At 36.7% G+C, this 24,500-nt stretch overlaps 1 protein-coding gene and 1 long non-coding RNA gene across 2 annotated transcripts; both read right to left on the bottom strand.

Moving 5' to 3' along the window:
- Positions 1–9,397: 9,397 nt before the first annotated feature.
- On the bottom strand, positions 9,398–11,824 carry LOC140754309 (uncharacterized). The gene is made up of 3 exons (XM_073089298.1): positions 11,641–11,824; positions 10,520–10,707; positions 9,398–9,931 (listed from the first exon to the last, which is right to left on the bottom strand). Exons 1-3 carry the CDS (start codon positions 11,807–11,809, stop codon positions 9,554–9,556), a joined length of 735 nt encoding a protein of 244 aa, XP_072945399.1. The 5' UTR covers positions 11,810–11,824; the 3' UTR covers positions 9,398–9,553.
- Positions 11,825–12,026: 202 nt separating this feature from the next.
- Positions 12,027–14,075, bottom strand: LOC140754362 (uncharacterized). The gene is made up of 2 exons (XR_012103648.1): positions 12,450–14,075; positions 12,027–12,372 (listed from the first exon to the last, which is right to left on the bottom strand). It is a non-coding gene; the product is annotated as an uncharacterized LOC140754362 (long non-coding RNA).
- Positions 14,076–24,500: the final 10,425 nt, after the last annotated feature.

Genomic DNA, 24,500 nt, shown 5'->3' with positions numbered 1-24,500 from the left:
ACGCGCGGCTTTTGGTTGCCGGCGGCAGTTTGCTTGCGGCTTCGATACGGAGTGGTAGTGTTGTCGTATAATTTCATAGAAGTAAATAACGAAATGACAGAATTTAACTGGGATGATAGTGCAGTACTTTTATTAATAGAAAAGTATCAAGAAAATGAACCATTGTGGAACCCAAGGCATATGGATTTCAAGAATCGCAACAAAAGAAATGATGCTATTAGGGATATTGCTTCTGTGTTCAACATAGCATCATCAGAAATTGAGAGAAAACTGAAGAATTTATCCAGCCATTATTTTCGAGAAAAACGCAAATATGAAGAATCTAAAAGGAGTGGATCTGGACGGGAAGATGTTCAATTGCCGAAATGGTTTGCTTATAAGGCGTTATCATTTCTTAGTGACAAGAATGCACCGGTACCGACTCTGAACAGCCACGCACCTATTGTAAGTACCCATCAAATTCTTATAATCAAGTAGACTAGTTGGTCGCCCACTGATCGAAATTCGACCATAATTAATTTAAAATACAAATTTCATTAAGTAATATTTTCGTAACCCCTATTTACGAAAATATTACTTAATGAAATATGTATTTTACAAAGATTTTTTCTCGCGTATTAATATTAGATACCTACTACCTACAACCCGGTAACAATATATAATACCACGGAGAGCGGACGAGCATACTCTCGTATTTGAACCTTATGCAGTCGGCAAAACGCTCACCGAAAGCGAAGTATTCGGGAATAAGCGCTCATCAAGAGTGTAGGTATAGGCGTCATCAATGGTGACTGTATACATGTAATGTTTATAAGCTTGGTTTTTAGGGTTCCGTACCCAAAGGGTAAAACGGGACCCTATTACTAAGCCTCCACTGTCTGTCTGTCTGTCTGTCCGTCTGTCTGTCTCCAGGCTGTATCTCATAAACCGTGATAGCTAGAAAGCTGAAATTTTCACAAATGATGTATTTCCGTTGCCGCTATAACAACAAATACTAAAAATAAAAATAAAAAAATATTAAGGGGGTCCCCATACAATAAACGTGTCAAATCGCAAATTATAACTTTGTTATTCATATATTTGTATGAACAACAAAGTTATTTTTTGTTGCCGAAAAATGTTTGTATTTTAGCTAGTTGTAGGTAATAGATACGTTCATTTTTCATAGATAATGGTACGGAACCCTTCGTGGGCGAGTCCAACTCGCACTTGGCCGGTTTTTATTAAATATTTACATACTGATTGGATATTTCAAAACATAATGTTAAAGCTTGTTTGCAATTATTTATAAGATTTCCTTTTTATTTTCAGTCTTCTCAAGTTAATATCACTCCCCAGACTACGCTACCTTCGACAAGGAGGTCACGAAAGCGAAACATAGAGGGAGATCCTGAAGTTATGAAGCTTTGCAATTACTGAGGGAGATTACATCTAATGCAAGGCAACGCGATGATGCTGCTATATTTGCAGACTATATAAGTAGCAAGTTGAGGAAGATGGATCATTACACGATGTGTACAGTACAACATCAAATCCAGAATATTGTCTATGAAGCAGAAATGAGAATGGGTCCGATGAATTTTGATACCAATAATACTACTCAGCCTCTTAGTTATCAAAATGTTCGTCCAGGATACTTCACAGGCCAACCTACAACGTCAGCAATGTCACCATCGCCCTCAACTTCGCGCTCTTACTCTGTTCAATCAAACTATGAAATGCAAAATAGCCCAGATGTCAACACAAGTGACAGTCTGTTACAAGTCTTGGAAAATAATTTAACCGAAAATAGTGTTATAGATTAAAATCAATGTTTAAATATTTTCAGTTGAATTATTTTATTTTAATAAAAGCTTAAAATTATTGATAAATGTTTCTGATTCCTAAATAAAACAATTATTTGAATAATCATATTTTATTTCTTTAAACTATTATTTATTTATTTATTTATTTATTTATTAAAAATTTATATTTATATTATATTTGATATTGCCAAGGAAGCTGACCTTGTTCCGATAGAACATTTTAGCTCATTTCTAATTACACTTGGTTCTACATTTAGAGCGATCTGCGGAATATTTTGTTGCTCTTCGTTCAAAACTCCATCAGTAGTTCTTTCATTTCTCTTCATAAAGTTATGCAGATGCACACAAGCCATCACGACAAGTTTTGCTTTCTCATTTTGTAAGCCAATGCGTGAATGTAAAATTCTGAATTTATTAGATAAAATGCCAAACGCGTCTTCTACAACCATGCGCCCGCGACTAATTCTATAATTAAAAACCCTCTCAGGTGATCCTTTTGCATGATATCCAGAAAATGGTTTTATTATATTCTGTGAGATGGGGAAAGCATCATCACCGATGAAATAAAAAGGTACAGGTGTATTTCTCCCTTGTAATGCAATCGCTTGTGGCAGACTTAAAGTTCCATCTCGTATCATATGAAATAAAGTTGAATTGCGTAGAACTCCACCATCAGATATTCTGCCCTGACATCCAATGTCCACGTATAAAAAGTTATAATTGGCATCGATTAAAGCTAGCAAAACAATACTGAAATATGACTTATAATTAAAAAACTCCGAACCGCTATTAATTGGACATGAAATACGTATATGTTTCCCATCGAGGGCACCTACGCAATTAGGTACATTCCATTTCTGCATGAAACTCCGAGCCACTGATAGCCATTCTTCCTGTGTATTCGGCATCTGTAAAATAAAATTGTTTGTGATATTTGTGTGTGTAGTTCTAGTTATATGTATGTAAAATGTGTGTGAAGTTCCAGGTACAGTATAAAATCATAGATATTATAATTCGACTAGGAATAGATATGTTACTTAGGAAGGTTCAGTTTCTAACTACCTAATGTGTTACGGATATTTGTACTTACCCTTAAATAATTGGATAATGTAGATACCAACGCTTGACAAACATCTGGAATTATTAAAGAAATAACTTGTGGAGACACTTTAAACAGCGTACCGAGTGAAAAATAAGAGTCTCCTGTAGCCAGGTATCTCAAAGTAATTGCTAGTCGATCGGAAGCTGACACAGCATTTCTCCAGCGGGTGTCAGTTTTTGATATCATGGGTCCAGTTAAATTCAGTAATATTTCAAATTCTTCACTAGAGATCCTTAGAAAAGTGTTATATTTCGAACGAATATTTCTTCGGTTTATGTCATCCTTTCTAAAATCTTCAAGTATCAGGGACACATTAGGCCTATTTCGTAGACTTGGTCTGACCCAATATCTTCGTTTGATTTTGCGGTTCTTTTTACGAATAATAACATACAACACTACACTTGCGATACACGCAACTATATCATAGTCCAACATCTTTCAATCCTACGTACACGACTAACTTCGACGAAAGTCACAACACTACTGCGAAAATTGCAACCGCATCTGCAGGCCGCCGGCAACCGCCGGTAAAGCCGGCGGCCTGCATTCAGCGGCAAGGCGGTCTGAAACCCGGCGGCATAAGCCGTCGGCATGTGTGGATGCGCCATAACAATTTCAACAACATGTTCTTTAGCGATGAGGCACATTTTCATTTGGACGGATACGTCAAGGTGATATTGAATGGCCACCTCGGAGCCCTGACTTGACCCCACCTGATTTTTTCTTGTGGGGTTATCTTAAGAGCGTAGTCTACGAGAATAATCCACGAAATTTGACAGATTTAAGAAACAATATTGAAGAAAAAGTCAGGAGTATTCCTCGACCACTTCTTCAAAAAGTTTTTGAAAGTGTACGCAAACGGTTTGAGGAGTGTCGTCAACGTGATGGCCGTCATTTAAATAGCGTCGTGTTTAAAAAGTAAAATTTTGTTCCTTTAATGTATTTTTTTTCCAACTAAAATAGTTGGGTCGTTATGAGACACCCTGTATAATCGATATAGTGAGAATGATGGATGCTGTAACTCGTACATCGACTGTGCTTCACCTGGCAAAGCTGCTGTTGCTATTGACGGAACTACTACCGTACATACTGCCCTAAAAATATCTTTGTCGAAATTACTTCCACTTAGTACTGAAGTAGCACATCAATATAGAGCACTATTCAAATACGTCAAAGTGTTAATCATTGATGAAATAAGTATGATTAGTGCTGAATTACTTGTTCAGATTCGACTCTAGATTGAAGCAGATTACTGGAGATTTCAAAACTAATTTTGGTGGTTTAGATGTTATTTTGATTGGAGATCTACGCCAGTTACCACCAGTACGAGCTACTCCAATTTACAAACAGAAGAAGCAGAAAATTGTTGGACCTATTTTATGGCGTGGATTCAAATTTTGTGAATTAGATCAAGTTATGCGGCAAGCAAACCAAGAGTTTTCTTCAATATTGACAAAAATTGGGAATGGTCAACAACTCGACGACCGCGAATTAATTTTATTGGAATCGCGATTTGTAACAACTCAAGAGGCCGAAGTAGAATGTCCACATGGAATCAGATTATTCAAAACAAACGAGGCTGTCACAAGATATAATAACCGAATTTTAAGTGCTGCTCAAAATAAAACTTCTTCGATTGCTAAAGACGTATTTGTTGGTTGTACTTCAGCAGAACAAACAGCTTTTGTACGTCAAAACTTATATAAAATGTCGCTCATTGATACTGGAGGGTTGCCTTATGAAACCGTATTTGTGCTGAATGTTTTTTATATGATTACAACAAACATCGATGTGTCAGATGGCTTAGCAAATGAAGCTGTTGGAAAATTAGTTCATCTTGAATTTAATGATGAAGGAGATGTGAATGTTGTATGGCTTGATTTCCCAGACTCACCAAAAATTGGTCAAAAAATAAAGAAAAAAGTCGCTGGACATGTAGCTTCTCATCAAATTAATACAACTGCTGTACCGATAGGAAGAAGATCTGCGACTATTCCACTTAATAACAACAAAACGATAAATGTTAAACGATCGCATCTACCTTTGGTTTGCGCTTGCGCAACTACTATTCATAAATCTCAGGGAAGTACATACCCTGAAATTGTTTATGAATATGATAAGAAACATCAACTGTCATTAGTGTATGTTGCATTGACGCGGGTGACTAGTCTTCAAGGTTTGTACATTACAACAAAAGACAATGATAAAACTTTCTATCATGGCCGAAGAGCATCCACAGCTATAAATAGGGTAGACTGGGTACGGTTGTGCCAGGCCCCGGTAGTGACAGTCGTCATATTTTCGAAAATATTGGGAATAGCAGGGGTCGTGCAAGGGGAAAGAGGAGCGGCTTGCTCGTCTCAACCTGTTTCACAGTGTTGCGTCATTTTCCGCGCAGTGAGTACGTGAGCAGAAGCCCATTTTGATTTTAACCGCCAAAAAGTAAGTTTTTTTGTTCATTTTCATTTCCAAATCACTGTAATATCTATGCTGATAGGGTATTGAGTGTTATTCATCGATATAAGTCACATATTAGCAGTTTAATATCAATAATTACATTTATTGTAGGTTATTTTGTCTTGGCGTGGTGATTGTATTTATATAAAAACAGTCTCTGGTTACGGTTGTGACACTTTAACCGGGTACGGTTGTGACATAAGTAAAATCTGTTGTTTTTGTTTTAGATGCCTAGAAATCGCGTCAGAAAAACTCAAAGAGGACAGTGTACCGTGTCGCAGTACGAAGATGCGTATGATGAAGTAAAACGCGGAACTTCTATGCGCAGTGCTGCAGAAATGCACAATGTTAATCGGATGTCTCTGTTAAGGTATGTTCGTAAACGCGATGCCACCACCGGCGATGATGAAAACAGTAGTATCAGCATCAGCAGATACGTCGCTCACAATAAAGTGTTTTCGAAACAACAAGAGCAGGACTTGTCAAAATACTTACAGCGTTGTGCGGACATTTATTTCGGACTTACTCCTAGAGAGGTGCGGAAGTTGGCTTTTGAGCTTACAACTAAATATAACCTAAAGCGACCTGCTACTTGGGCTGAGAATGAGATGGCCGGCGAAGAATGGTTCCGGTCATTCCTGAAAAGAAATCCTTCTCTATCTGTTCGCGTAGCTCAAGCTACAAGTCTTTCTAGGGCAACAAGTTTCAACAGAACAAACGTGGAAGCTTTTTACAATAACTTGCAAGTCGTTTTGGATAGATATCCTTACGAGCCGCAGGATATCTACAACGTCGACGAAACGGGCGTCACTACGGTCCAAAGACCTGATAAAGTCGTTGCAAGGCGTGGCATACGGCAAGTGGGAGCCGTTACTTCTGCTGAACGGGGCACATTAGTCACGGTAACTTTTGCAGTGAATGCTTTAGGAAATAGCATGCCTATTTTTTTTTATTTTCCCCCGTGTACGTTACTTTGACCACTTTTTGAGGGACGGGCCAGTCGGAGCTGTTGGGGTTGCAAACCCCTCCGGCTGGATGCAAGATGGATCCTTCTTAGAATTTCTTAAGCACTTTAAAAAAAATTCTAACGCTTCACTAAGTCACAAGGTTTTACTGGTGCTTGATAATTTCATTCATCGCACATCCATATTAACACATTCGATTTCTGAAAGAAAATGGGATCATATTGCTTTCATTTCCTCCACATTGCTCCCATAAGCTTCAGCCTCTCGACCGGTCTGTCTTCGGACCATTAAAAAAAAGCTATAAACACTGCTTGCGACGGATGGATGAGAAGCCACCCTGGTAAAACAATGACAATCTACGATATACCAGGTATCATCAGAACTGCTATGCCTTTGGCTCTCACACAGGTGAACATTCAGTCTGGCTTTATCAAGACTGGGATTTATCCATACAATCGTAATCTATTTGGAGAATATGATTTTGCCCCGTCTTTCGTAACCGATCGACCAAATCCTAGCACCAACGAAAACGATCCTGCAACGCCATCTACCTTAACAAGTAGACCAGACCCTGATACTGAAAATAATGCTCCTGTAATACCATCTCTTGCAACAAGCAGACCAGACGCTGAAGAGAATTCTCCTGTAGCACCATCACCTATAATAAGCAGATCAATCCCTGACACTCAAGACGATTCTCACGCAGAATCTTCTGTAATCGATACGCCCAACCTTGAGGACACTCGTAGAAATAATTTTGCAGCGGACAATTTTGAATCTAATAATGATACTCCACCACAGTCACTTTCTTTATTGGACAATACATCATGCCATAGCAATGCTCAACCATCTTCTTCTGCCACACCATCAGTTTTTTTCTCCTGAAATTGTTCGGCCTTTTCTAAAGGCTCCCCAAAGAAAAACGCGAGGACCCAGAACCAAGAAGTCAACAATTTACACGGACACGCCTGAAAAAGAGGCAGTCAGGCAAGAATATGAAGCAAAAGAAAAACGATTGAAGGCAAAGCAAATCAAGAAAAATCTTAATGAGCCGAAAGGAAAAGGAAAAGGCAAGTCAATAAAAAGGAAAACATTGCCATCAATATCGTCAGGTGAAGAAGAATATTTTTGTTTGGTGTGTCTTGGTCCATATTCTGACAGTAGGCAAGGCGAAAAGTGGATTAAATGCCAAGGGAAGTGTAACCTTTGGGCCCATGTAGACTGTACAGAAGGCAGTCGGTATTATATTTGTCACAACTGTGACGAGTCTGATTAGATTAGTTGTATTACTTATTTTGATAGACTTTCGCATAGCTACTACTTTACTATGAGAATATTTTTGTTTTTTGTTTGAAAGATACCATGAGAATATTTTTATTTTTTATTTGAAAGATGAGCACTTTTATTAAGTTTGGAGTTTTGTTTCAAAGTAAAGTAGAGTTCCTACAAACATAAGTTTTATTGTGATTATGAATGTGATTGACATTTCTTTGATAAGTATTGTAATTTTAACTAATTTTTAATGAAGACTGTTATAAAAAGTCAGTATTAATGGAGACTGATAATATATCTAAAGATACTATAATAGTGCCTCAAAAGTTGTGAAAGATTAAACTGTTACCAGATTTTATCACTTTTGTAAGGAAAGTAATTTTTGTTAATGAGTCATATTATAAATAAATAAATATTTCTTGTAAAAAAAGTATTTCATGGTCATTTAAGAGCATTTCTATCCTGTTGTGTAATCATTTCAGATAATTTTCATACTGTCACTATTGACCCCGAGTACTGTCACAACCGCCCCTGGGATGTGGTCGATTGTGACAATCTTCCTTTGTTTAAATAAATATATTTCATAATTTAACTATTTGATTTAGGTCTAAAGATTTAACATTTAGTCGTTAACCAATGAATAAACTACATTATAATACAGTTTTTGTTCAGATTATTAGCATACCTAATTTAAAAAATATAGGCGTACAAACTAAAATTGTCACTACCGTACCCAGTCTACCCTACAGTACATAAACTACGGATACCAACCACGAAAGAAATGTCATCAACCTTGGTTAAAAAAACCTTTGCAAAAGGGCAAATATATGTTTCATCAAGTCGTGTTAAATTTTGGAAGGCATACATAGCCTTAACAGGTTTAGACGATAACAAATTATTAAATAGACCACATAACGATAGATCATTGACGGAAATAACGAGACCACGAAATGTGTCTTTCGACAATGAAGGTCCAGCTTACACAACAAGTAACGCAATTAGAACGCGAACAAATCCAGTATACATTGATGACATTATTTTAAGAGTTTCCTAATGTATGTTCGAAGTCAAAGTTCAACAACAATGAAATTTACATGGGACCACACTGAAAGTGCCAGCAGCTTTCAAATAAAAATCATGAAAATCAGTTCACACACTCAAAAAGTTCTGATGTTACAAATCTATAAAAAAAAAATACAATTGAATTGATACACTTCTTCTTTGAAGTAGGTAAAAAAGAATCACTATTTGACTTCAACCAAGTAGAAAACAAAACAAGCCATATTTTGTAGTAAAATATCTCTGTATAACTGAAAGAACTTGCATTATAGCAGAAAGACGATAGGTTCAACACCATTTATTAATGAAACTATTGATAGTTTTTATTAGAAGATTGAAAACATTCAGTGTACTTGCTGGTAAGAGGTCATTGCTGTCCATACAACAGTGACCTCTTACCATCAGGTACTCTACATGTCCTCAGGGACATGTAAGCCACTCCATACAGAACAGTTTTAGTGTTTTTTTTTTCATTTTTATAATATATGAGCAACAGACTAGCATGCAGTTCATCTTATGGTAGGCCACTGCCGCCCATGGACATCTGTAATCAACCTCAGATAAGATTAAATTCTTACCCGAGGTCGACCACAGTTGCGCGGCTACCCCTGTGGAATAAGCTGAAATGCCTCGAAAAAGTATGTCTCCCAAGCGACTTTGGCAGAAATAGATATGGTGGTTGTGCTGGCGGATTTGAACCAGTGAGAGTTCTTCCACCTTTAAATAAGACCTCAGAAGTCTTATTACATTTGACCACAGGCAGCCACAGGTGCAACCCCAACATCAGATCTTTATCCCATACTGTACACCCGCTGTACTATACAGCATTCTGTCAATATCAAATTCAATTCCCAGTAAGCCATGCATTAAACAATGCAACAGCTTATTTGAATTCAATCATCGACTTCTTCTTTAATGTTATCTTCCGTACAACTCAGAATATTCAGAATTTCTCGACTAGCACACTTTGCATCAACATCTCTCATTGCGTTCAATCTCTCCGTAACATGTTTTCCAAAAAACCAATATTGTTGGTCTTCGACATCAACACCCAAAGGTGCCATTGCAATTAGTAAATCATCTAGAACCCTTTTACATTTATCTGATTTCTCTACTTTATCTATTCTTTCCTTTATTCTATGACGAGGTCTGTCAGTTCTTTGGCCACGTTGTCGGATCTTCAGAAGTCCTAAATCATCAATATCAGATTGAAACTCCTCTTTCACGTCCATATTATTAGTGGCTTGTAAGTCTGGTTCCATTGAAGTGCCCTGTAATAAAGTTTTAAAATTAAATTAGTTTTTAGTTTCACCAAATCAATAATCATGTAAATTACAAACTCTGTTTACTTGGTGGTAAAAGTAATATGAAGTTTAACTGGAAAGAACGGCCATCAAAGTTATAAAACACAATTACGAGTAGTGTGGAACGCACACAAAAACACTACGAGTTCTACAATTCTTGTATATCAATGGACAGGTGTGGATAATGGCTGACTTACATAAGTAGCAATGCATCTACGAGCTATTCTAAGTGGAACCCATGATCTATATGACACAGATGACAATGGACAGGAGTGACCACATACTATCAAGCTCATTTGCTTGTGTAATCTTAAAATCTGTACAAATTGTTTGATTTTACTTGTAAAAGGTAAAAGATTAAGTGGTTGTAAGACATTGAAATATTAAAAAGTTAAAAAAGGACCTATAAAAATTAGTCGAAGACCCTAGGTTTTAAAGAGTCACCCTGTACATAAAAGGTAGCGCACACTTTCTGTAATATACACTATGCTAATGAACATATTATTTTATTTCATGCAAGAAGACATAATTAAATAAAAAGATACAGAAACAAACCTCATAACCATTAACATTCTCTCTTCTGAAATATCCATCTCGGAGGAATTGTAACGGTTTCCACAGAGGCCAGCAAGGTACGAACACATCTGCAGGAGAGCAGGCAGTTTGCTTTGAGCGGTCCACTCTGCGTAGATTGTGGTTGAATGTACTCCTGATGTTTACCCATCGATCACGTACGGAACGGGCTGGAACAGAATATTATGAAGAATTATTATAAAGAAATATGTTATTCAGAGGTATAGTTGGTGCGAAACTGTTAGTCCGCTCTGAAGTTGTTGCGAGTAAGAGTATATAATCATACAAGCTTACAATTTGGTATGGCGACACGATTCATTTCTATATTCAGAGCAGACTAACAGTTTTACGCGGACAATACATAGGTAAATAAGGGTTATTAAAGAATTATTGCCTGCAATGTAATTAAAATGGTTTTACAACATTATGATTATGAAAAATGTATAAGATGCTTTTGTTTTACCATATTGTTATTGGCACAAATTTTACATGAATTGCACAGAACTTTATTTATTAACATAATTGGTGTGATTCTAAAATAATGGTCTGATATTTTGTGTGATTCTAAATCAGACTGCTGAAAGACCTTCACTCTAGAAGCACCACTGTCACACTTATTTCTACTATATAATAGCAGTATTGAGTGTTGCTGTGCTATGTTAATGGAGCTATGTGAGGTGTTCTAACATCATCCTCAGGGGTACTAACATATCTGTCTATGAGGCACAGTGTGCATGGTATTAGATGGACATCCTTCGTTTATACCTCTGCATTATAAGTAAAGATTCTACTCAATACTTGTTTCTACTAACCTTAAGTACAGCTAGATTGGAGGATTTAGTACAGATTTGAAATCTAAAATACACTGAATATTTCTACACGTAGATGCACGCCATGTGTATAAAGGCGAAAATACATCAAAGAAATGATCGAGATTACTCTAAATTACAAATACAGCATGATTCCAAAAACTGCTGACGCCATATTATTTTTTTAATCACGTTTAACACTACATACTTTATGTCATACACATATTTGTCATATTTCACGTATTATCGTATTAACCGTATATTCGAATAAAAAACCAATAATTTATAATTTACCAGTGATCCCGCGACCAGATTTAGCAGCGAATTCCGCGTAGGCTTTATATTTCTGTTGGATGTGATGATTTGTGTTCCCAATGGGCTTCCAAATGTATTCCCGGTTGCGGACGAACTCCACTAACTCCAGTTCTAACTTACGAGTCCAGAAACACGGCTTCCGACGCATTATTGTTCAAAAGTTAAAACACCATGAAAATTTACTTGGCATAGTCGCTGGTTTTTTTCAAATGCCGATTATGAGCAGCAGTGCTTCCACATCCCAAAAGTAAAATTACAGTGTTGTCAGCTAAAAAATACAGGAGTTTCTAAAAATAATACAGCAGATTTCACAATCGGTTACAGTAAAATTACAGTTGAACTTTTTTCAAATATTGAAAGAAAAATAAGCTGATTATTCGTTTATTTGTAAACATACATCATTTTAATTTATTCTAAAATAATATTTTCATGATTTTCATAAATTTTTGCCGTCATCCTCGAAATCATTTCTTTAGATGGATTGAATTTGACGCAGTTTTCGGAACTACGGCGAATGGCTTGTTGAGCTAACATATTTCCTTTAATAGTTTTTGTGACAAGACAGTTCCTCTGCTTGGTTTTTATATTATTTATTTCACTGAATCTGCGTTCGCACTCAGCGTTCGAGTGAGGCAAAGACAATACTTGCAGCATAAAACGAGGCAGAAGATGGAACTTAATGTCTCCATTGCTATCTTTCATTTGAGATAACTGAAAAAAAAAACGAAACTATAAAATGTGATCATATGTGCAATATTATGTAAAGTTCATAAATAATTAAATTATACCTGATGCCAAAACACGTCTGCTGGTTGATTTGTATTCAAATGCATTAAATTCGCAGTAAAAAATAAGTTTCTCCATTCATCATCTAACTTTTGTTGATCATTTAAAGTTTGGGGTTTTAGCCTTGGCAATACTGGGAACAGTGAAGACAAAGACTGTTGTCTATTTTCTGATAAGCAAGATTCGGGATCCAATTTTGCTATTGAGCTCAAAACTGGGTCATTCAAACTGTATCTTTTCCGGATACCCACGCATGCTTTAACGATGAAATTGAGGCATCTCTGTTTCATCACTGTTACTTCTTCGGTATGCGCATGTAGCTCTGGGGTATCAAGTTGATTAGCAACACCCAATCCCAGGTATATATCTTTCAGATTTATGTAATGTTGACTATCAGTAGGGTCAATTGCATCGAGTGCGGTCTTTTTAAAATGATTCGGAATTATGTATAGGGATAAGAGTTCTCTGTATAGCTCAGTCATTTTGTTATAGGCTTCGATAATTACCGGATCTTCACTTTGAAAATAAACATTGACTCTGGTAAATTTTGGAAGCATCCAACATAAAAAATAAAAATATGCCTTGATGATGCGATCATTCAAAAGATTGTGAATATCTTGGCAATCCTGGTCTTCCAGCCATTTATCGTCAAAGTACAATCGCAAGGCATCCCATTGCTCCATAATTCTGTTCACAACACTGGACAGCGACAACCAACGCGTTTGGGCTGGACGTAGGATTTTGTGTATGTTGGTGTCCGTAAATGCTTGAAACTCTTTTAACTCGGCTTGACGTTTGCTGCTATTCTTGAAATAATTGTATATCAATCGGGTTAGTTTTTCTGCATCATTAGGCAATTCTTTACAAGCGTCGGAGGCGCATAAATGTAAGGAATGGCAAAGACATTTTATCACGATAATACCTGGGCACATTTGTCTAAATCGTGAAGACACTGAATTACGACAGCCCATCATGGTATTGCAGCCATCTGATCCAAATCCAATTACATTTTCCAAAGGTATATTTTCGTCTCCAAATGATTTTGTTATTGAATTAAATAATTTTTCAGCCGTAGCTGAATAATCACCAGTCAGTGCAGCATTTTTATCATCAAAAATTTGAATAAGGTCCCAGAATCGACTGACTATACGCCCTGAACTGAGATAATAATATTTTACTACGACACACATTGTTTTCACACTGGCAACATCGGTACTTTCGTCTACCATTATAGAAAACTTTTCCCGTTTCAAATCTTCGACTAAACATTCTCTTTCAGAAGCTCCGACAACGTTGTTTATTACTGCTTGTAATTTGGTATGTTTAAGATTGATGTTACTTGCGATTTTAGAATCTGGGAAAACTTTTGGAAGTAAATCAACGAGATGATCCATCACTATGTGTGATATTTTATGTTCTGCCATAAAGGCCGACAATTTTATTTCCGCAATTTTCCGTTGCTCGTCATCACTTACACGTTGCTGACTCTTAAAAATATTATCAATGGTACGCACTTGCGATAGGGGAAGACGAAGTTTATGTTTAGCACCTTCACTGTGTCTTTTAATAGCACCCAGATCGGCAGTTAAAGAAGAGTCGCAGATAGTGCAAATGCATTTATATACAGACTTTTGGTCACGCTTTAGCCACTTACGAAAGTCTTGTATTTGAAGCCATTCGTCACGAAATTGTTGCCGATATTTCTTTTTTGCACTTGAAGGACCGGCAGAACTACGAATATCACTGTCCTCACTACTTGAGCTCATTTTGTACAGAAAGGATGCTTTAAGTTTTAAGTTAACTCACTCAAACCAGTAAAACTTTAATTTCAAATAAAAATGTACTGAGTACAGTAGCAAAAAAACCAATCAAAATCGAATGAGACGAAAAATACAATGTTCCTTTGTCAGACAGAGACGGCTAGTTGCGACCCGGTGCGTTTAGCGTTAGTTCTAATTCATCGGGGATTTCCCTGTACTTAAACAATATACAACTCTTTTTACATGGTCTATGAATGGATAAATGTCAATGGATCTAGGTTAACTGCGTTTCGTTTTACGTATTAAACATTTTATATGATTGGAAATAAAATACAGTATATTCATACACTGTATTTTATCATTACAGTATACAGTAAAAAAGTCTGAAATACAGTAAATTTACTGTAATTACAGTGAATCTGGAAGCACTGATGAGCAGTGTTGGCAACCTGGGAGATGGCGTTGATCGTACCAGGGGCGTAAAATTATCGTATCTGGCGAAAAATTATCGTACATTTCATAAGAACGCGGGCGCGAGTAGAGATGTGCCGAGTCAGGTGAACTCGAGGTGGCGTTTTTTTGTTTTTTTTTTTTTTTTTTTGCTCTTCCGTGCTATTGTTCTTTGTTTATTGTTGTACTCGAGTACTTTGGACTCGAATACCAAAAATGGCCGACTCGGCACATCATTAGGCGCGATGCACGCGTTCTTATGAAATGTACGATAATTTTTCGGCAGATACGGTAATAAAAATATATTTTTTATTAATAAATCGCCCTTTTTTCGAAAAAATTATCAATTAAAGGCATATATATAATACGTTTATGAATTCATTAAAACACTTTCCCAAAAAGTAGCCAATTATCGTACATTTGCGTACGATAATGACTCGCTATCGTACATCGTACGGTGGTATCAAATTATCGTACATGTACGATAATTATCGTACGGTTGCCAACACTGATTATGAGATTTATGAGCAATAGGGATGACGATGTGAGATCGATTAATCGAAGAATCGATTTTTCGGACCAAAAAATATTTTGATCATTTCAATGAATTGAAAAAGATTATCTTTCGATCTCCAGTAATGGATCGATTCAGTGAATCGAACTTTCTTCCTAGAAAATCGTAATTAGATTTTTCGAATTTGATTGAATATGAACAAATGTGTTATAGACATTTTTTGCTGACGGATACATATTTTAGTGATTATTAGGTCCTTTTTCGTTGGCTTCGCCCCTGAATAGATCGAAGATCGGCTTCTGGTGAATCGATTCTCTAGGCCTCGATTTCTTTGTGAATCCATTTACATATTACCCTTTCATTCAAAGCGATTCAAGAATCGATTTTTTTCGAAACACATCCCTAATTCGAGTGGTACAACTGTCAAATTGTCAACGTGAATTCAATTCAACGACAAACAATTCGAACCGACTAGGAATAATTGAAAAGTCAAGGCATTAAAAATAATTGGATAATTGTAATATTTAAAAAACGATATTTAATAATCCATATTAAATTATGGTAATATTAATATTGATATGTTAGCAACGTTTACTAGCGACACCTATCGAGTAGTACAATAATAGATGTAGGTATTTTAATATGTGATTTATAGGAACACTATCCGAGATTGTGTGATGGGGTTTAAAAGTTTTTCAATGAGAATCTTGATAATATTCATATAATATATGCATTATATGCATGTATACTTTATGTAATCTTTTTCTTATTTCATTACAAATGTCTTATTTAGAACAAAATATTACGCCATCTCTTAACACTCCCTTAATCTTTTTGGGCCATGCGGGAAACAAGTAAGAAAAAGCTTCATTAATATATTTAGAGATGGCGCTATGATGGCGCCTATCAATGTGTAAGTACGAGTACGTTTCAGTAAAATCGGTATCGTTTGGTATTATTCAAAATACGAAATTATAAAGTAAATTAGAGTTATTCAGAGGATTTGGTAGAGTTTTTTGGTGGAATTTACGTTTCACTTAACGTTTTTATATTTACCTAACCTATTTATATTTTTTTCGTAAAATAAAGTTATCAATAGATCGCAGCTTGGACCATTTTTAAAAAAAATATTTTACGAAATCATGTCTTAAGTTCATCAGTAAAACGTAAAACAAAGATTTTTTGAAACACGAATTTATACTTGTCCTAGATGCGACTACGCCTCCACTAGCAGCTCAATTTATCGAGGGTTTTTGAAATTCCAATATATATTTTTTTAACTTACTTGCCTGAGAACTTTCTTTTGTGCCCTATAAGGCGTGTATTCTAAATAAATTTAGTTATCTTTTACCTACAAATTTATTAAGCCTGAAAAATCTAAATCCAGTAATGAGTTAATGGGTTGATTTTGGTGTCCTGTACCTACTAATAAAAGTCATACAAAATTGACCTTATGAAATATTGTGTACATGGATTGCTGGGAATCAATTACACCATCTGAATAACTCTAAGTAAAACTATGAATCTTTTAAAACTATACATGTAGATAAACCTGAATTTATAAAACATACACTGTAAATGCTGTGAGAGAGAATTTATTGTGGAATTAAAAAAATGTTATTCAGGAAAGATAGCCACGAATCCCAGTTCCTGGCTGTTAAGAGAAAAAAAAAATTAAACCGCGCGCTAATGATTACCCCACATGATTTATCGTCTGTGGATAAAAAATGCGCGGTCAAATTAAAATGGCTGGCGTATGTAACTATGTAGGCAAGTTGTCAACAGCACCTCCAAGTTGGCGTGATTAATAGCTGGCGCGAAACTTGTCAAGTTGTATCGGGTGAGGAATCTGTCAAGTCACGCGGATTTGGCTTCGCTGCCAGGGTTGCTTCGTGAGAAATTAATGCGGAATATCTAAACAGAGGCAGAGCGAGCCTGTTAGACTCAACCGCTCATGAGTTTATTACGTAATATTGGAATCCTGCAGCCTACTTGTAAAATAGCGACATTACAACAGCGATGCAAAGCTGTATTTGTTTCAAGGGTTCTGCTAGTCCGCTTTGAATATATAAATGAAACGTGTCGCCATAGCAAATTGTATGACTACACCTGCTCGCAACAACTACAGAGCGGACTAGCAGTTTGGCGCGGACTATACATAATACATATATCCGAGCCTGAGAACAATTGTTTGTTGTCAAACGAATGATAACAAACAGTATAGAAGTAACCATAGCTGTACTTCTATATTATAGTGCAAAAATGAAGTCCGGATGAAACGTTATTTTTATTGAAATTCACACTCAGTACACGCCGCACAAAGAATAAGAAGAAATAAGATCGATTTGTTTTAACCATTCTAGTTTGGTCGATTATAAAAGTGTTGTTAAATGATGGCAGCCCTAAACTGTTAAAGGGCGTTTAAGAAATTGCTGCTTAATTATCCGAATTTGATTTTGTTATTTTAATGACTACTTCGTAATCTAGAGACTAATTATAAGGTAAGATCAGTGATTAATAAAGATACTTCGCCGTCTTGAAATTGAATGAAGCAACAAACAGCTTATTATAGTAAGTTCTTTTTTTTAATTCTGGACAAATAAAAATATTTTTAGACAAAATTTACGAATAAATATTGCGTAATTTACATAATAAATAAATAATTATTTCAAAATTTTAGGGACATTTTAGCACGGAGACGTGGCAAACATTTTTTCGCAACTATTTCAATTCTCAAAACTGGGTACATTTTCTTGTTAGGAGTGAGTAATCTTTACTAATCTATGGGTAAGATATGCAGGTAATAATTTAAAATATTAATTTGCGTGTATGAAAACAACGCAATACCGCTATCATGGAATATTATTTGCGTTGAAAATTTACAGCGGCCATTTATTGAAACCTCCGACTTATAAATTGAAACTGCAGCCTTGCAATATTATTATTATGCGATGAAGTGCAAACATACAGAGTGTGGAGTACATTAAAATTTGCATAGCCCGCGTAATGGCGGAACATTAATGGCTCAGTGTGACATTAGCGCTTATCGAACGCCCGCGAATGGTTTATAACTTCCGTTTCCGAAAATGGCGGGTTTCACACATTACTCTATACTCAGCTCCGGCTAATGTTTGACCGGCATTCGGTCGCAATCGCAGATAATGAGTTAAATATGTGATTTTAATGTTTTAAACTCGTTTTCTGGCGTATTTTTTTATTTACAGCGTACGGTGGTTTAAATTTATGATTCTGTTATATGAACTTCCGCTACATGATAATAGATGGCGTTACGTCCCTAGCTTTTGCCCTTGTTTTTTCTGTTCCATGCGTTTGCTAGTATCATGTTCTACGGTTGTGCTGTGGCGGATATAGAGAAGGTTTGGATGTAATCTAACTTAAGTCACGCTTTTTCATAGGTTACAAATAATGTAATTAAATGGCAAATGTGTAATCCAGAAATGAATTTCCTTTAATTTAAGAAAAAAAATACACCAAAGAGTTTTGGTGTTGAAATTTGAAGTGACGGGATTGTCGAATTTTCAATCAGACTTATTTTTACAACTTTTAAATTATCAGTACTTATATGTTTTTAGTTCTTAATGGTAATATAATTATTTTATGTAGGTAGTAAAAATATATGTAATATCAGAAATTTGGAATACCTATTAATATATCTAGTAATTATTATTGTGCTGATCTGATGAAGAACTCAAAATTACACAATCATTATTATCCACGGCGGTATTATTATGTATCATTCATTTTATTTAAGAAATAAAAACTTGTTTTTATTTTACAAATTTTATTTGTGCAAGCGCGTAACATGTTTGTAGGGATTACTCATGTCTTGTGATCTATCAGAAGGGCTCATGTATGTTCTGCGAAGACATAAAGCTGAATGAAGGCTGGAAGCCCGACCTAATACGTTTGTTTATAGATATTGGCTCCCATCAAATACTTTCGACAACTCCCAAATAACAATGTGGATGTGTTCTATTTAGCTGAATTTATTTATTCTGTTTTGGTAGAATTGTGGAGAAGTAACGAAATGTGAGGTTTTGTTGTGACCTGGGGTTATGGGATTTATTCCAAAGGGTCCCGAGGTCGATTCTCGGGTGGGTTAAAGTCTGGTTAATGGATTTGGTCTTGGCATTTGTGGATTTGTGCATGTTAATTTTTACCCGACTGTGGAAGGTAAAATTTTCGAGCGTATGTATGTATCATTATCATCAACCCTTTTTACTTTTTTTATAAATGTCTCAGGTATGCAGGTTTCCTCATGATGTTTTCCTTCACCGTTTAAGCAAGTGATAATACGCATATAATTTTGAAAATAAGAGGTGCGTGCCTGGGATTTGAATCTCGGACCCCTCGATCGAGAGGCCGCGTTTCTTAACCACTGGGCTATCACTGCCTCAGTATGTATGTATGAGATATACATATTCCTTGGCATGCCCTTAGCCTAAACTGATTGACGGTACGTAACATATGGGTAATCGATGGAATTTTTCTAGATTGTGAGTGTGACATAGGATACATTACTTAACTTTTCATTTATTATTTTTAAGCTCAGTTGTTTTGTAACATATAAGTAAATGAGCATGCAGCACGAGTGACAGTGCCGTCTGTAATAAACCCCAGATAGATTTTATCTGAAGTCCGTCATAGATGCGTTGCTTCATCAAAGATGGAAAGTGGTGAATTTTGAAGGTGGTAGAACCCTTTGTGGTTCGACTCCGGCGGCACCACCGCTACACCTATTTCTACCTAATAGCGGCAGTGTTAGGCGCTGCTGTGTTCCGGTTTAAAGGGTGTGGTAAGGGAGACAGACTTTTCCTAGGCGTTCGAGCTTAGTCCTCAGGGGTAGCGGCGCATCTGTGGCCGACCTCAGGTAAGATTATCTAATCCTATCTGGGGTTGATTACAGATGTCCATGGGCTGCAGTAGCCACTTACCATCAGGTGGACTGCATGCTCGTCTGCTACTTCTATATTATAAAAAAAACGTATAAGTGTATCTCCCTTCCCACACCCTTGAAACCTGAACGCAGCGGCGCTTAACAATGCTGTTGTTAGGCAGAAATAGCTGTGGCGTTGGTGCGTTTGGCGTCTACCCAGGACAGAAGTAAGCGTAGAACATATTCTAATCAGCGTACAGGACTGCCCAGCAGTGGGATAACGCCATTAGTAAAATAAACAAAAAAGCAAAAACAAAAAGCGAACTCGGAACATAAAACAAAACGAGGCTAAATTAGTTGTTCAAAAAGTCCGAAGTCCTATGTTAATTAACATAGGCGCGGAATAATTAGCAGTTACACTACGCTCGCCGCCCGGGTTCGTCCGCCATTAGTCGCTAATGAGCCTCGTGACCCGTAGTGACCCTTGGAGACCCTTAGCGCACCTGGACCCAACGTTCTTTCGTGAATGTAAATGATCTAAGTTTTATTAACGTGTGTGGTATAATAGGTAATGTAGTAGGTTTCGGACGAAGTTAGAAGCCTGTGTTACTAAATATTGATGTAAATGATGCTGATTCAGTTTAACTCGATCTGCGTGGCAGAGCGGATACCGTCCTCGTCTCATTTGAAGCAGGTTCTGGATTCGATCCCCGACCAGACAAACATGTGAATGATGAATTTTGATTTCTGTTTTGAGCATGGATAGGTATAGGTTATTACAGATGTCCATGGACGACGAAAAGTGCAACCTCCTGCTTCTTAAATTTTTGAAAAAAAGTAAGACTGTGATGCACTTTTTTAATATAAAATAGCAGACAAGACAAGCTACAATCCACCTGATGGTATGTGGCAACTGCCGCTCATAGACACTTGTAAATAACAGTCGAGATTGGCCACAGATGCGTCGCTACCCCAAAGGACTCAGCTGAAACTCAAAAAAAGTATGTCTCACTTCAAACCAGAACGCAGCAGCGTTTAATGCTCCTATTATTAAACAGATATAGGTGTAGTGGTGGTGTCGGACTCAACCCACTCCGAGTTCTACCATCTTGAAAACTGGCAGTCGAACTACGAACATTATCGACAAGGCATAAACTATTAAACTAATAAGCGTTATAACGTTATGTTCCGCTGTAAGTTACTGGATGTAGATCTCAGTTCCTATTAAGGCCTTGAAGGGCCCAAACTTTGATCATTAGAGGCTAAGCGCGTGTACTGGGTCACCGCGAATACTGCCTGTGTTACGGTTATTTCGTACTAGCGCTTTAAACTTGTCTATGACGCGCGAAATATAAGATACCTAAAGATCTTAAAATAAGTTAGTTTTTTTTTTATATTTCGTAACCAATATCTATGTAAATTACAACTAATATCGTTTTCTCTGCATACTAGAGTTTGCTTCGCGTTTGTTATTGAGTTTGTAGTCCAATTGTTGGTTAAGTCACTGCCGCTCATAGACATCTGTAATCAAGATCATACAGGAACAGCATTGAAGTTCTACTTGCAGTCAACAAAACATGCGTTTCTATTCTCGAAATTCACGTAAATCGCATTCTAATTATGTATTTCTTCTCTCTTTTTTATCTTTCAAACCCGAACAGTTATACTGATGATGTAAGGTAGATATGTATGATGGTTATGGTGATGCTTCCAGAGTAGAACCAAAAGATCTATCAACACAAAATTAACAAGTATTATCTATCATTATAACAAGTATTATATATTATCTATCACTTTCATAAAGAATATTATTATATTTATTATTATTATATTATATTTGTTTACATTATATATTTATATTTTTTTATATTATACTTATTTATATTATATATTTATTATTATATTTATTACATATATCATTTAGTAATTATTAGTATTATTATTATTTGGTATGTTTTTTTTTCTGTTTTTGCACACTAATTTTGCCTTTCGCATGCACATTCCTGTCCCAGGGTTGCTGGAAGAAATTCCATTTTGGAATAAGCAATCCTTTGTACATCATTTCTTTCTCTTCTGTATTATTATCTTTTTTTTTTTGTGTACAAAAACTTATTAAATAAATAAAAATAAATAAATAAGTATCCCTCTTCCCTATATTATATTTTTGACCGAAATAAATGCGTGAAAAACCGCTAGTATGAAAGGTCGGTAACGACGTCTAGTCTATAGTTAGAACAAGTCGAGTGTAAGAAATATAAGTTTAAATGTAACGTAGTTAGATTGTAGGTGTTACATTTGCATAACTACATTTAGAGTAGAACTTTATAGTTCGGCACTACCGCCATCTCTGTGTCTGTTATAACAGTAAGGTAAGTTGTTCGGTTTATAAAAGTTGATAATTACTACAGGTATTTGAAATTAATAAATACGGGAGTTATCTATCTATACGCATATAAATAACATATGTGTAAAGATAGATAACTTTGAGGTAAGTACTGTGGTAGTTTGAAGGTGGTAGAACCCTTTGTGGTTCGACTCACCGCACACCTATTTCTGCCTAATTACAGCAGTGTTAGGTTCTGCTGTGTTCCGTTTTGAAGGGTGTGGTAAGAGAGACATACTTTTCCGAGGCGTTCCAGCTTAGTCCTCAGGGGTAGCGGCGCATCTGTGGCCGACCTCAGGTAGGAATATTTAATCCTATATGGGGTAGATTACAGATGTCCATGGGCGGCAGTAGCCACTTACCATCAGGTGGACTGCATGCTCGTCTGCTACTCCGATATTATAAAAAGTCATAAAAGTCATACTCTTCCCCTGGGAAGAGTTTTGGTTCTTAGGCACTACGCAAGGGAACACGGCACGCACCGGTGCGTTCTATTTGAGACCCCGGTGTTTCCCTAAGTGCACAATGTGACCACCGAGGGAGCTTAAATGAGTGAAATCCTACATAACTCGGTCTTTCCCCTAAAAAGCACGGAATACTTAAGAAGATTTCCCTCCTGAAACAAAAAGAAGGTCCATCCATTTTATTTTAGTGACATGAACTCACAACTACTACAACAATACCACAATTTGCAATATAATTTAAACAGTAGAACTACGACTCTCAAGCCTCTTACAGACTTTCCCTGTTACGTCTACATTTGTAGTCATAATCATGTCGAGTGTAAGACATTTGTAGTAAGTCACATAAAATAGAGTTCTAACATAAAATAAATTATTCCTCAAGGCATTTGTATGACTTCAGGTAGGAGACTTGTCCTGATTGGATTTGTAAGTTGTCTATTAGCGGTAATGACTACATAACATGGAAGGACTGCACGTCTAGAATTTGCAGGATTAAAATAAAACAAGTATTTTATAATAATGTGGTAGCAAACGAGGATGCAGTCCATCTGATAGGAAGTTGTCACTGCCGTCCATTTTTTTAATAATATAGGAGTAGCAGACGAGCATGCAATCCACCTGATGGTAAGTGGCTACTGCCGCCCATGGACATCTGTAATCAACCTTAGGATTAGATATTCCTACCTGAGGACGGCCACATGGGGAACGCCTCGGATGTCTGTCTCCCTTACCACACCCTTCAAAAAGGAACACAGCAGCGCCCATCACTGCTGTTATTAGGTAGAAATAGGTGTGGCGGTGGTGCCGCCGGATTCGAACCACAAAGGGTTCTACCACCTTAAAAATATTGACAGCTGTAACCAACTTCGTATAGAATATGAAGCTTATTTCTACCTAAAGCGATCACAGATGCGTTGGCACTCGTGGTTCTCATATATAAGGTATCTGGCATCCATACCCTCCAAAGAACGCAAGAACTTCCTCCTCAATCGAACCATACCTACTCATTTACCCTCTTTAAACAGGGAAGACTATGACCACCTGGACGCAGGCGCTGGAAAAGTACGGTCTAAGAGTCAGCAGGAGTAAAGCCGAATATCTAAAATGCGCATTTAGCGGCAAAGTGACACCTGAAACATTATACATTGGATCCACGGCTATCCCTGCAGTAGAAAATTTCAAATATCTGGGCTCTATGCTTTCATCAGATGCCAAAATCAACGCTGATGTGACACATAGGATCAACGCCGCATGGCAAAAATGGCGCTCTTTAACAGGCGTATTGTGTGATCCCCGCATGCCTATAAGAACTAAGGGCAAAGTTTATAAAACGGCAGTCAGACCGGCGTTACTATATGGCTCCGAGTGCTGGACAATAAAAAAGACGCAAGAGCAAAGAATACATGCCAACGAAATGAAGATGCTCAGGTGGGCGGGAGGTGTGACCAAACTTGACAAAATCCGTAATGAATACATACGCGGTAGTTGTAAAGTCGCACCAATCGCTGATAAAATCACAGAACAGCGCCTTAGATGGTTCGGACATATTAAAAGACGTAATGAAGACCATGTGGTAAATATCGCA

The sequence above is a fragment of the Epargyreus clarus genome, unplaced genomic scaffold, assembly GCF_041222505.1.
Source record: "Epargyreus clarus isolate Ecla_fem2 unplaced genomic scaffold, WU_Ecla_fem_2.2 ptg000029l, whole genome shotgun sequence".
Taxonomy (NCBI): domain Eukaryota; kingdom Metazoa; phylum Arthropoda; class Insecta; order Lepidoptera; family Hesperiidae; genus Epargyreus; species Epargyreus clarus.
This window is presented reverse-complemented; position numbering and strand designations above follow the sequence as displayed.

Coding starts and splice junctions, on each gene's coding strand:
- LOC140754309 (XM_073089298.1), bottom strand. CDS start 11,809: ATGCGTCGGAAGCCGTGTTTCTGGACTCGTAAGTTAGAACTGGAGTTA. Junction 10,708..11,640: donor ATCTGGTCGCGGGATCACTG/GTAAATTATAAA, acceptor ATTCTGTTCCAG/CCCGTTCCGTACGTGATCGA. Junction 9,932..10,519: donor AGAATGTTAATGGTTATGAG/GTTTGTTTCTGT, acceptor ACTTTATTACAG/GGCACTTCAATGGAACCAGA.